Source organism: Nicotiana tabacum, chromosome 5 (genome assembly GCF_000715075.1).
Source record: "Nicotiana tabacum cultivar K326 chromosome 5, ASM71507v2, whole genome shotgun sequence".
In the NCBI taxonomy this organism is placed as follows: domain Eukaryota; kingdom Viridiplantae; phylum Streptophyta; class Magnoliopsida; order Solanales; family Solanaceae; genus Nicotiana; species Nicotiana tabacum.
In genome coordinates this window covers 154,162,615-154,177,354 of record NC_134084.1, presented here as the reverse complement: position 1 = coordinate 154,177,354, position 14,740 = coordinate 154,162,615, and the positions used below count along the sequence as shown (strand labels likewise).

The following is a 14,740-nucleotide window of genomic DNA, read 5'->3' as shown; positions in this document are numbered from 1 at the left end:
TTTAAGAATGGTCGTGAGGGTGCTGGAACCTGCATTGTCAATGACATTAAGAGTAATACTGTCATTGAAAGGATATGTGGGTTGCATTGTTCGTCTATTTGTTGTATCGTGCAAGTCCTTATGATTTCTGTACTCATTCCTGGAGCGAGCTTGCTGAGGATGCTCGTTGTCAGCCATGCCTCGTGGAGTTTTTGTACAGCTCGGGGTGGCACTTCCTCTACAAACATGGAGGCGCCTTTACCATGGGGTGTCGTTATGCTACAGTATGGGGGTGGTGACCCATCTCGCCTAGGGGAAGAACTGGGTGTCGTGTCCTCAGCCACCATTTCATAGCTTTCATTGATGACGTTCATGAGGTTGGTTGGAAGGTCAATTGTTATTCTTGTCATTTCTTCTCGGCTACCTGCCATATAGGGTTTTGTATGCACAAAGAAAGGAGATCTTGGGTTTTGTGATGTTAGTGACTCGTGTTAGTTGTAGATCTAGAGGAAACTAAACATTTAATTAAGAAATCCTTACAGACGGCGTCAAATTGTTTGACAAAAAATATGACTCTTGGTTCAAATAATTAAATTTATGTAATTATGGGTTAAACTTAGGTAACAATAATATCTCTAGATGTAGCTTTCGAGGGTGCAATAAACATTAGGTGGGCTCGGTCAAATAGTGATAACAACATGTGATAATCGTTCTAAAAAGCATGAACAATAATATAGCATTTAATAGCAATGAATAACAATAAACAACATTTAAGTAAATAGGAGCAATGATTCACTCAATAAAGAACGAAATAGATGGATGTTCCTCCTGACAATGATGAGTGACAGATAAATCCTTGAATATTCGAGTTATTCTCGGATCTGATAGAAAACTATGGAATAATATAGACAAGAATCTTAGTGAAAATGTGGTGTTTATATCTTAGCAAGAGAGAAAGAGAATCTTTTTGTCAAAGTGTGTTCTTACAAATAAATATTACATTCCCCTATCATTTTTCTATGTACATGAGACATGTTCCTAAGAAACACTAATAGTACAAGTGCAGAGAATATCCACAAGAATATTCTCTTTTAATATCCTATCCTGACAAACTAGCTGTTATATCTCTTATCAACAATGTTCAACCTCGACCTCGACCCTTGTTGGCATCTCAACTACGACTTGTGTTGACGTCTCGACTACGGCTCTTATCGACATTTCGGCCGGGGACTTTGTTGCTTTTTGGGTCATAATTCGAGAACTTTTCCCTTAATATTATATTGGCTTAAATATTCGAGAGAGAGATTTTGACTCATACTATCTCATATTAACCCTCGGTGCAAGCAATATAAACAAACTAGCACAAGAGCAATATACAAAGTAGAATTTGATTTGCAGAATTTGGTCTATTCATGGGGCTGGGGGAGAGTTCAAGATAAAGGAGTAGGTATTATTATATGAGTTGCAGAGTAGTAGGGGCAAGAGTCAAACAGGTAAAAAAGTGAAGGGAAGATCCAAAGAGGAAAAAAGCAATGCACAAAAAGCTGAAAATTATGATGCCCGTTGAAAGCAAAATGTCAAACGCTACGTTACTTTTCGGGGACTGACACCGCCTCGGTCTTAGCCACTGCACAGCCTCTTCGACATGTCCTCTCCCCTACCTGCCCTCTTTGAATGTACCTATTCCTATTCACACACTTCATTTTACATTTTGTCTTTTCATCTTTTTCCTCTAAGAAATTCACATTTTCTTTCTGCCACTCCGTCACCGTTTCGCTATGCATTCCCAAATTTGTTTTAAAACCGAAGTTTATTTTAACAAAATCTATCGCCTTCCTATCTCCCTACGTTTCAACTTATAGGTAAACTTATATGTTTGTGCACGGAATTTAAAAAAGAAAAAAAGAAGTTTTGAGCTATCGAAGAGTATTATTTTTCTTCTGTATTAAGTTGTCCATCAACATTGAGACATGGATTAATTTGAATTTGATTGAAGACAACGGACTATTTTTGGAATTTTCTCCACATTCTTTTTTCAGAATTTCTATTTTACAAGAGTAACGTTGGCTTCCACCCCTTGAGAATCTTTAATCAAAATTTAATTGCTTAATTGAAGTAACAGTAAGTTCAATTCAATTTAGATAGATCCTGGCTATCTAGCTCATAGAAAAAATAAAAATATTGTACCGGGCATAAATTTATATACTCTGATAAAATTTCAAATGCTGATTTATAATCCCTCTTTTAATTATTAGACTACGACCTCGTTACATGATGGCCTTTCGAATTTCAAGTCTCTAGCTATAAGCGAATAAAAAGTATTTATCTATATAACAATGTATTTTAGTGATCAATAATCTGGTTATTATGATTTAAAACTTTAGATCCTAGCTGTGCTTGGATCTTAAATACATTCCAAAGCTACCAATTCTTCTAAATTCAAACTAAAAAAAAAATAATCCAAAAAGAGGGATTATGCAGAATATATATATATATATATATATATATATATATATATATATATATATATATCTTACTTATTTCATTTTTCATGTGTGATATTTTTGTACAGCATTACAACTTGTTTTATCGTCTCGACAATTCTAATGAAAGAGATGTTAGAGTATCCAATCCCCTTTTGGCTATCCTATCTCGAGCTGTGAGCTATCATTGGTAATGACTGTGTTTAATTTACTGTCAAAAATCCTTGGGAATCCGTTCCTTAATGACCTATAATTTAGCTAATTTACATAGCTAAACTAGTTCTTCTTTAATGAGCCATATACCACGCAAATCTTAATTAAACGAGCATGAATACAAGATATACCATATTGTTATACAAAATGGTAATTTAAATTTGAGAGTGATGGTGAAAATTCTAGTATTAAAGTGGTGAGCTACATTTGCATGTGCACCCTGTAATGGTATAATATTCAATGTGTTTCAGTTTATGTGAATTTATATTTATTTGCTCGTTTTAAAAAAATAATTTATTTTTAAATTTATTAAGAATTTAACTTTAGTTAGCTTACAATTCTATCTTCAACGAGAAGCTTGCATGTTAAACATCACAGCTTTCAATAAAATTTAGCCATACAAATGTTATGCTTATTTAGGATTACAAGTGTTAAAAATCTAAAAAAAAATTCTTAAACTTGATGTCCAAACAAGTTTACACAAATTGGGAGGGAGGGAGAGAGTAGTAGTAAACACGATGGTGGTAGAAATGTGAAACTTTAAGGGGTTGTTTGTTAGGAAATAAGTTATCTCAAGATTAATTATCTCGTAATTAATTATTCTAAAATTATTATTTCATCCCATAGAGATAAGAAGAACACTAAAATTTCGAGATAACTAATCCACACATTAATTTTATACTGTAATTGTATTTCAATTAAATATGGGATAAACTTATTTCAAGTTTAATTTCGAAATTAATTATCTTTTAATTCTAGTACCAAACAACCCCTAAGGTATTTTATTACATGTTGATAACTTGAAAACTTTTTGGGGTCGTCTGGTATGATGTATAAGAATGTATAAGGATGATATAAAAATTTAACACCTTAATATTTTGTTTGGTTAGCAAATCAGATATAAGTTATCTCGATGTTAAAATTAATACCGAGATAATTTATACCTTATAGAAGGTGGGGTAATTAGCACCGGTATAATTTATACCTTCTTCTTAGAAATTATGTAATTGTCATTCTTAATACAACATATCAAACAAAGAATAAATAACAATTCCAGCATAATTTATCCAATATAATTTACACCGACATAACTTATACTAATATAAATCGTATTCCAATCAAACCAGCCTTTAAAAGTTGTGAAGGTTCTCGGCCAAGAACAAGAAGTAATTAGTAGCTAAAGTCAAACGCACGAAGACGACTCACTCCTCGAGACGAGAAAGAAAGCGAGGAAGAAGAAAACAAAAGTTTCCATCATTTCAGCCAACAGCTACCCCTATACGTTGCCAGAAAAAAGTGCCTATTTCTACTGTCGCTGCTCAGAAACTTGAAAACCCCTCTGGACCCCTCCCCCTTTGTATCACCTTTCGACTCATTGCTCTTCATTCGATAATTATAAAGTAATACTATTAAACTATGATTATGGAAATAGTGCCTTAAAACAACGATAAAATTATTTTCGTGTGATCTGTAGATCACGAATTTGAATTGTGAAAGCAAACACTAATATATGTATTAGGATAGTCTAAGAGGTGAAGCTAGAATTTAAAATTAATAAATTTAAAATTTTAGTTTTTTTTTAATTTATTAGGTTTTAAATTAGTAATTTGTATATTTTTAATGATGCATAGGCGAAAATAATGTATCCATTGACTTTTGGAATTACTAATACCTTATTTGCTGGGGCGGCTCAATAAATATAAAAGCCTAAAGCAAAATTTCAATAATGGGCCTTTTTTTATATACTATAAAAGAAAAAAGTTCATATGTAATTTCATTTAAATTCTATATTTCTAGCTTTACTTATGCAAAGTTATTAATAATTTTATCTAATCCATTTAGTTTCTCTTGAAATATACCTTCTAATTAAGGTTTTTATTATTTGCTAAAATTCTATCAACGGCACATTGTGGGATTGTATTAAAGTTTCAACCTTCTTTTTTGAATTACGAATAATAATCGAATTCTTTATCAATTTATGGTCTAGAAAATAATTCCAATATATATATATATATATATATAAAATCTCAATTTATGATAAATAAACAAATCTTACTTTTTCTACAACGAAAATCTGTAATTTCTCATTTAAAACACTAAATATTCTTCTAAAAATTAATTTAATATATAATATTTTAGGAAATTTTGGGGCCCAAAAAATTATGAGGCCCAAAGCAGCTGCTTTAGCAGCTTTACCCTTGGGTCGGCCCTGGCTTTGCCCCTGGGCAGTCTATCGACATAACACCTAAGAGCTGTTTGGTACGAGGGATAAAGACAATTAATTTCGGAATTAAATTTTAGAAGAATTTATTTCTGAGATAAAATCACGGTGTAACTAATATCGAGATTAGTTATCTCGCGACTATAGTGTTATTTTTATCCACACGAGAGGGTGAAATAACAATCTCAGATAACTAATCTCGGGATAACTTGTTTCCCAACCAAACGATCATTGGATAATAAATTTTCCCATGATTAATTATCTTGAGATTATTTATCCTGGATTATTTATCCCACCCTTCATGGGGATAAAAAAAATACTATAATCTCGGGATAACTAATCCATCGATTAGTTATGTCATCTCAACCAGACGTGGGATAAAGTCATATCAAATTTAATCTCGGAATAAATTATCCTTATCCACCGTATCAATCGAGCCCTAAAGATGCAACTCTTTCTCGAATCCAGGAAGACGAGATACTTTGTGAGTCGTGGTGTCCTTTTTTATTAAATTATGGTTCTCAATATCAACATTGCAATCTCAGTTCCATAATACACAAAATATTCTAGCTAGGCCTAGAGCCGCAATAATAATTGACGAGTTTAGAAAAAAGGTGGATATAGGGGGAAAAAGAGAAAAAGATAGCTCATGTAGTAGTACAAATATTTTGCGATTAAATCTTCAACAACTTCAGTACTTTATGTCGTCAATAAATTCCATCCTGTTCAGCTTCTTTCTCATTGGCAATACTGAAATTGCATATAATTCCAAAAGGCAAGCAGTCAAGTGTTTATAAACAAGTAGCAGCAATAAACAAGTGTTTATAGCAATAGTATAGTAAAGCTAAGCCCTAGGAGGTCGTGTTGTGTTGGGTTTTAAAGGAGAAATTAAAATGGTGGAAAATAGTGAAGGTGGATACAAGACTAACCACAGAATCCCAATGTTTCTCTCTGTCTAAATCCTTTCACCGTTTTATGCTTGGATCATCTCCTTAGCAACGTTTCTAGTAGTTTGCTTTTATTAAGCCAACCCTAGATCTTAGTATGATGACGAAGAAAAATCAACAGCGATCGAGAAATATCAATCTCCTTCTCATTATTTCAGTACATCATAATGGCAAAGGCATTTCCACTGGATTGTAACAACTGCGGCAATACAAGTGCAAACGTCGGCGGCAGCAGCACCTACCATTGCAAGGACATCAACAACCTACAGCCTTCGCCTTCTTGTGAACTCGGCAACAACAGCAAAATGGTGAGAAAGAGGGCGGCATCTGACATGGAAATTCAGACCGGAGCCGGCGAAGAAAATAGGTATCTTCGTCGGCCTGTCACTATAGGCGGGTCACATTCCCAGCTAGGTGATTTAAGTGCTTGTGGAACGAGTAATCTTCGTCACGTCTCTAACTACTCCACTATGCAAATGTTACCTTCTTCCACAAACGTGTGCGGCGTGACGTCAAAAGGGGCTGATTTCACTGGTTTTTCTAATTCTATCCCAAACCTAACTAATTATACCGACGCCATTACTTCTTCTCATCATATTCAGCAACAAAACCTAAACAACAACAATCAATCCCCATCTGTTTGTGTTTTCTCCGGTTTGCCCCTCTTCCCTCCCGATAGAAACCGTCAAAACGGCAGCGTACAACTCCAACAACAACCTGCAACTGCACCAGCGGCAGCGGCAGCGATAAGGTTCGAGTCGATGGAGGAAAGTGCCACGTCAGCGACGTCATGGATTGATGGTATAATAAAGGATTTAATCAACAGCTCAGCTCAAGTGTCCGTACCTCAGCTGATTCAGAATGTAAGGGAAATAATCCACCCTTGTAATCCATATCTCGCGTCCCTACTGGAATACAGGCTTCGCTCTCTCACTAGCAATAATAATACTAACAATAATAGCGGTGTTAGTGCTGATGTTCATAATGATGCGGCCGTCGCCATGGAATTCTGGAGAAGAAAGGAAGGAGTGTTGCCGCAGCTTGCGAGTTTACAACAAGGCCAAAATATGAATCCTAATTCATTGCAGCCACACAATATTTTATCCCTTCCAGATTCATCAAATAACCACTACTTAAACTGGGATATAGCTGCTCCGGTTGCACCTTCTCTGAACCAGCACCAGCAGATTAGCAGCAACAATAATCCTACTGTAACTGCAGATCTTTCTTTTGTTACGTCTCCTCCAATTCTTCCTCCTCAATTACAGCAACAACAGCAGCAGCAACAAGAGTCTTCACATTCTCAGCAACAGGCGGCAGTAGACTTAGAACAACAAAAGCAGCAGCAATCTTCTAGTACTTCTCTATCTCCAACATCGGCGACTGATAGTGGCAAAACAAAAACTACAACACCTGTAGTTCCGGTCAATACATACAGAGAGAAAAAGGAAGAAGAGCGACAACAGAAGATGGATGAAGACGGACTCCATCTCTTAACCTTACTCTTGCAATGTGCGGAAGCAGTATCAGCTGATAATTTGGAGGAAGCAAATAAAATGCTATTGGAAGTTTCCGAACTCTCAACGCCTTTTGGTACATCGGCACAGCGCGTCGCTGCATATTTCTCCGAGGCAATATCTGCAAGGCTATTGAATTCATGCTTGGGAATATACGCAGCCCTACCCATAACCAACGTCCCTGTGCTCTACACCCAGAAAATGGCGTCCGCTTTCCAGGTGTTCAACGGGATCAGCCCGTTCATTAAATTCTCTCATTTCACAGCCAATCAAGCTATTCAAGAAGCTTTCGCGAGAGAAGATCGGGTTCATATAATAGACCTTGACATAATGCAAGGCCTACAATGGCCCGGTCTCTTTCATATATTGGCTTCCAGGCCCGGCGGGCCTCCATTCGTTCGCCTAACCGGGCTTGGAAATTCAATGGATGCTCTTGAAGCTACAGGCAAACGATTGTCCGATTTTGCTGAGAGATTAGGACTTCCGTTCGAGTTTTTACCTGTAGCTGATAAAGTTGGGAACTTAGACCCTGAGAAATTGAATGTGAGTAAAAGAGAAGCTGTTGCAGTTCATTGGTTGCAACATTCTCTTTATGATGTTACTGGCAGCGATTCTAATACTCTCTCCCTCTTGCAAAGGTACTATTACTTCCCTCCACACTCTATTTGAATCTTGATTCAAGATAAATGACATAGAAAAAGGTTGGAGAGAATCATACTTTATAAAATTCTTTCTATACCTTCTATATTAGGAAAAGTTTTATTTTAAACTTTTTGTTACCTTTAACAGCATAATATTGTAGTCATAGAAATGCTTTGACATGTTTAATATCACTAGTTTTAAAATTACTTTTGATATGGTCTTTTCATTCTGCCGAAGTAATTTAAAGTTTAACTATCTCATCTTTTCTCAATTTTATTCAAATATCCATCTTGTTACTGGCATTTACCATCACAATACACAGATTATGTTAAAAGTTTTCTATTAAACGAAATGAAAATCGAATCTTCATGTGGATATTGGTGACTTGGCCTCTTTAGTAAAATTCTCTGGAAACTAAATAAGACTTTATAAAAACATCTACTAGATAATTAAAAGAAGAGTGATGCATTGCACCAATTACTAGTACAGTTGTATTTATATTTCCTATGTTATGTAACGTAAAGATCTTTCTCTTTCACCACTGGTAATTCCATTTTTCAATAAAGCTGAAAATCGAAGAAGATAAAAGCGAAGTAAAAGGCCAATTACTTTAGCAGCAAAAGCTGTCCTCTATGTGAAATTGTGAATGCACATAGAGAGAAAAAGTTATTTACCACTGGGCATAAACTATTTTTACTATACTATTATTATTTGGAATAACCAGAAACTAACCTCTAGGTAGGGATATATCCACCCTCTTCAAACCACTTATGGATCACACTGGGTATGTTATATATTATTGCAGTAAATATTTGGAGCAAGTGGATTTTCCCTATGCAAAAAGTTGTTTAGGAGTACACTGAGTATATTGTTGTTTATCTGGAGTACGAGGATTTGGTTTAATGTGCACGCTTTAAATTCAGGTTGGCGCCGAAGGTAGTGACGGTAGTGGAGCAGGACTTGAGCCACGCTGGGTCATTCTTAGGGAGGTTTGTGGAGGCAATACATTACTACTCGGCTTTATTCGACTCACTGGGCGCCTGCTACGGGGAGGAGAGCGAAGAGAGACACGTCGTAGAGCAACAACTCTTGTCAAAGGAAATCCGGAATGTGTTAGCCGTAGGTGGTCCGTCGAGGAGCGGCGAAGTAAAGTTCAACAATTGGAGAGAAAAGCTTCAACAATCTGGCTTTAGGTCCATATCTCTTGCCGGTAATGCTGCTGCGCAAGCTACTCTTTTGCTAGGAATGTTTCCTTCACATGGATACACTTTGGTTGAGGATAATGGCACTCTTAAACTTGGTTGGAAAGATCTATGCTTGTTTACTGCTTCTGCATGGAGGCCTAATTCTTTCCATACTAGCCCCGCTTTGCGCCATTTTTCTCGCCCTCATATGGATTAGAAAGACTCGGGTATACTGAATGGTTAAATAAAAAATCCTGCCGAGTTGTCGCGGCTCTTTCTTCCCTTCATTTGTAGTGTAGTTTACGATCCTTTCATGTCATATTGTATGTTGTATATGCAAAGGTGGCTTGTTAACTCTTATTTTTTTGTGGTAGTCATTAATTATGTTGCTTCCTTTTCTCCCATATGTTGTTCGGTTTATCTTTTTCTAGCAGAATTTTACCTGGCTTTTGGACATGGATTCATTTGAAACTTTAGAAAAAGAGTTTTTGAAGTTGAAGTTATGGGGATACGAATTTTATTTTTAAAAAGAAAAAGTTAAAAACTTTTTGAATGGAAGAAAAAATTTCACCCAACAATTTTTGGGAACTTAATATTTTTTTTATGTTTTTTTTAAAAACGGATCATATTCTATGAACAAATAGTGTTTTGAAAATTTTTCTTTTGAAAAAAAAATAGCTAAGATATGTTCAAACGGGAGTTAATTAATATCTTCAAGAGGGAAAATTTGTGCTTTAGATAACTTAATTATTGAAAAACTAGTGAATTTGTCCATGCTTCGTATTATATTATCGACATGATCTTTTCTCTAATAAACAAATATTAAAAATAATAAAGCGCATCCAACTGATTAAGTCGTATTTTCTTCAGAAATTAATAACTGATCAAGTCAAAAATTATTCTTAGTTTATTTGTTTGCTTCAAAATTCTACGTTGTCACAATGACTAATTGCTACACTAGTTGTTTAAGAAAAAGTAACAATTGTAGCATAAATATATGAGTAGTTCCTCATAAAAACTCATAAATTTTTTTTTAAAAAAAAGTAATTTGTTTTTTTTAAAAAAATAAAAATTTCATGAGTTTAGTAGGAGGCGAAAACTTGGTTGTTTAAGAAAAAGTAACAATTGTAGCATAAATATATGAGTAGTTCCTCATAATTGAGTACGAGCTTTCAAAGAATTGGAAAATCTTAACCCTTGATTTAAAAAAGTAAAAAAGAAAGGAAAGAGCTCGCTTTGAAAGTTTGAATTGGATATTCCAATTATTCTAAAAAATATTATATTTTCTTGTACTCTAACATATGAGTAGTTCCTACTAACAAATAATGATAGCACCGAATTTGCATTAAAATGGAAGATGTTAACGTTTGATCTTAATTAGTGTTAGGATAAAAAATTCAGTATAAAAATAATTTGTTCGTTTTAGTAATTTTATTGATAGCAATAAAAAATATTAAAAATGTTTTTAAATAATTTAGAAAAGAAAAGACTTAGAACTTTTCTATGAAAGATTTTTATTTTAATATGATTTATAAAATATTTTATTAATGACAATTAAACTCAAATTTATATATGCACAACCTATCTGATTATGACAAAACACTAACTTTCAACACGTAATGCTTATGACTTTTTTTACCTTTCCTAAGTGAATTCGAGCTTAGAAAGTTCTACTATTAAATATTTTGTATATATCTTTTCCATATTTGAAATACGTAACAACAATAATTTTGCAGAAGACAAGTAATATAAAAAAAAAAAAATTATCATAGAGAATAGGTAGACTTGTTTTGTGTTTGAATTATTCTTTGTCGTGGAGCTATAACCAATAATTCACTTATCTTAATAAATGAAAAACTACAATAAAGAAAGACTTAAGTACGAAAATATAACTAAAGTCGATATGTCGGTCGGCGCTCCTTCGATTTCTTTATTCATAATTTTAGATTTACAACTACTCCTAGAAGTAAAATCAATTATGTCATATAAGTTAATTAACTTAAGTAAAAAATTAGAGAAAGACTTTGTGAAAAGTTATATTTGATTCTTAGATTATATAATAGTATGTCCATTACTCTTAATTAAACACTTCTTCTATATACACAAAAAATACAAATACATTAAATTATCTCAATATTCGTAATTATTATACACTTTAACTCAACATTAAATCTAGAAATACACACGAAATGGTACTTAATAATAACATGTCATGATATGAATAGTTTAATAATATTTGAATAATTTATTATAGTGTCAGATATTGACATAGAATACACGCGTAAAACGCGTACCCTAAAACTAGTATATTAAAATGAATTTGAAATTTTGTTGTCTTAAACATGTCATATAAAATATTAAAATTAGAAAGTTACAGTACTGTCCCGTGCATAACCAAGTATACATGGCTTTGTTCATTGAAAAGTTACGTTAAAAAAAAAAAACTAAAAAGGATCTTTCTTTGCCCATCGAGTTATACTTATTTTCAACAAAACAAAAAGTTGTATAAAGTATAAACCATCCATTTAAAACAAAAATAGGGGTAAGAGATGGCTTGTAAAGTTAGAATACTCAATTGACTTTTCGAGACAAATTTAGGGGATAATTTACGTATTTTTTTACGTGAAACGTGTATAGAAAATTTACCCTTTGCAAATTAATATGTATCTTCAAATATGTGAAAATGGCATATATTTTTAAAAACTAAGGGCAAACAACAGCGAATACCAATGTGATTCAACAAAAGAACATAAAAGAATAAAAGGAAAGGAAAAGTAGACAATATTTTGTGGAGGACAGTTTATGTGTACGGGGTAAAATATGTTCATATTTAATGATCGCATAAGAAAGCGATACGTGGAGCCGAAGACAGAAGATAATCGAACCCGAAGGCAATGATCTCGCTTGTCATCGGAAAGAATGATATCCATAAAGGCCAAATAAATGCTTGTCATCCGGTATTCTACAACATTAAGTATATGATCTGTTACAAAGAATACGACATTCACTGCCCACCATTACACATTCTTCAACGACCCTCATAATTGTCATTCAAGAGGGGTTTGATCCTAGAACCTTGTTACAAGTTATATAAAGTGAGCGTTATCATCATTGGGAAAGAGGAAATATCTAAGAAGCATATGCTATATTCTACCAAAAGCTCAATAATACTCTACTTTTCTTTCTTATTTGCACAGTTCATATTGACTCCGACAGCTTTGCGCCGAAACTAAGATATATGCCGGTTATTTGAATTTCAAGGTTAAGTCCTATATTTCTGTCTAATTATAGGATCAAATTAATTCACTTGTCTATAAACTACGCATAAATTCAACTGTAATATTTTACGGGTAAACAGTTAGGCGCCCAATATGGGCTTAGACAATTGTGTAATTGAATTGATCCTGCATCTATTAGTGACTTATTTGATTCTTTGTCCTCAGCAAAATCATTAAAAATGACAGATAATGATGTTAACAACACACAACATTGATGCCTAAGGAAAACTTTACTAGGAGCTAAAAAATGTCTCTAGAAACTTTTCTCTGCCTTCTTTCTAGGAAGTAGAGAGAGAAGGATACTACTATTCAATCAATCAAATAAGCGATCAACAATCAACCAAGCAAATGGAAGAAACAAACGATGAAAGCATAAACATAATCAACTGTGTGGATTATGTTTAGGACATAGTGATGTAACTGTGTGGATGCTTAGGACACAAATATAATCAACGCACACCAAAGAAAGAATCACAAGCTACTACACAAAAAACGATGAAAGCATAAAGCAAGACACAATAGAAGGGCCTTGGAAAACTGTGGTATACGCAAAAAAAGGGGAAAGAGCAGGCTAGTACTCAACAACCAAGCACAACACTGTATTGGGAAAAAACTGAATCTCAATATTGAAGATGACGTGTCATGACACGTAGACTGGTCAAAAGGTTAAAACGCAATAAATAGTCAAGAGGCACGGGCGACAACAGATAGGGGGAAAAGAAAGCAACATAGGTGTGGACCGTTACTAAAGTAGGAACGAGTCTCGTACCTATTCGGGTCGTTTAAAGATCAAAGATCAGAAGAAGTTGAAGATACGAATCTGATGACGTAAAAGAGTTTAAATACAGCATTAAATGTCAAATACGTTAGAGAATCTGAATTAAATAGAAATGATTGTGTAACGTTTCTTTTAAATATCATTTATTGTTCATAATTGCCTCATTAAGACAAAGACATTATATCTTCTTCTAGAATCAACTATAAAAGGGGAAAGACTCAACATCTGTAAGGAGACGAAATACGATTGAGATCTTACTGAAATACAAAACTATTTACTGCTTTACCATCATTCTCAAAAATATTTTATTTTCGTCTCCTGATTATCAGTAACCCGAATTTCTTTCTGGCTTTGACCAAAGACTCAGATTTTTGGTTAAACAAATTGGTTCCGTTACCGGAAATCTGATAATCTTTTCTTTTAAGCTACATCTTGTCCATTGTTATCACCATGTCAAACAACAACACCAACAATAACAATGAAAACATTTTGGGAAACCCTAAAAATCAAATCCATCAAAATCAAGGAGATTTACATAACATTGAAATGGTTCCTTCCCCTCAAAATTCACCACGTCAATCTCGTGAAGGCACTCCTGAATCTCGTGCTGATCAACAAGAACAATCTGAACACTTTGAAGGTGGTACAAATGAAGTTTTACAAAAGCTAATTGATGCACAGGTCGGCAAAGCTCTTCAGGCTCTAGTTAGTCAATTACCTGCTGCACCACCCACACCAACTCCTAATAATAATACATTGGAGAATCCCCGTTCTGGTCTTGTTAATTCTGAAAATGGAGGAACTACCAGTGAACCATAGGAAGGGGAACCAGGTAATTCAATTAATTCCTATTTGCAAAATTTAGTACTAACCTTGCAGAAATAGATTAAGGAACAAAATGAACGTATTGAGCAAATCCCTAGAGTTCCGCCTGTAATAAAAGGAGTTGACATGGACAAATACTCACAACAACCTCGGAAGCCAAGTGCTGCTCCCCTTCCAATTCCGAAAAAGTTCAAAATGCCTGACATCCCGAAATATGATGGTACTATAGACCCACGTGACCACGTGACTGCATTTACAACAGGCGTAAAAGGCAACGACTTGACCAAACAAGAAATTGAATTAGTACTGGTCAAGAAATTTGGAGAAACACTCACTAAGGGTGCATTAACCTGGTATTCTCTTTTATCTGAAAATTCTATAAATTCTTTTGCTGAGCTTGCAGATTCTTTTATTAAAGCACATTCGGGAGCACAAAAGGTTGAGAAAAGAATGGAAGATATTTTCAAAATCAAACAAGGAGATTCAGAGTTGCTCAGAGACTTTGTTGATAGATTCCAGCGTGAAAGAATGACTCTACCCCGTGTGCCTGACAACTGGGCTGCAATAGCTTTTGCAAGTAATTTAAACGACAAAAGTTCTGAAGCCACGAGAAGACTCAAAGAAAGCCTTCAAAATTCCATGCAACCACGTGGAATGATGTTTACAACAGGTA

At 34.3% G+C, this 14,740-nt stretch overlaps 1 protein-coding gene across 1 annotated transcript; it reads left to right on the top strand.

The window, feature by feature from the left end:
* Window positions 1-5,720: 5,720 nt before the first annotated feature.
* LOC107806470 (protein SCARECROW) lies at window positions 5,721-9,590 on the top strand. Its single transcript, XM_016630625.2, has 2 exons — window positions 5,721-7,998; window positions 8,926-9,590. The coding sequence occupies exons 1-2, from the start codon at window positions 6,011-6,013 to the stop codon at window positions 9,401-9,403; spliced, it is 2,466 nt and encodes an 821-aa protein (XP_016486111.1). The 5' UTR covers window positions 5,721-6,010; the 3' UTR covers window positions 9,404-9,590.
* The last annotated feature ends 5,150 nt before the right edge of the window (window positions 9,591-14,740 follow it).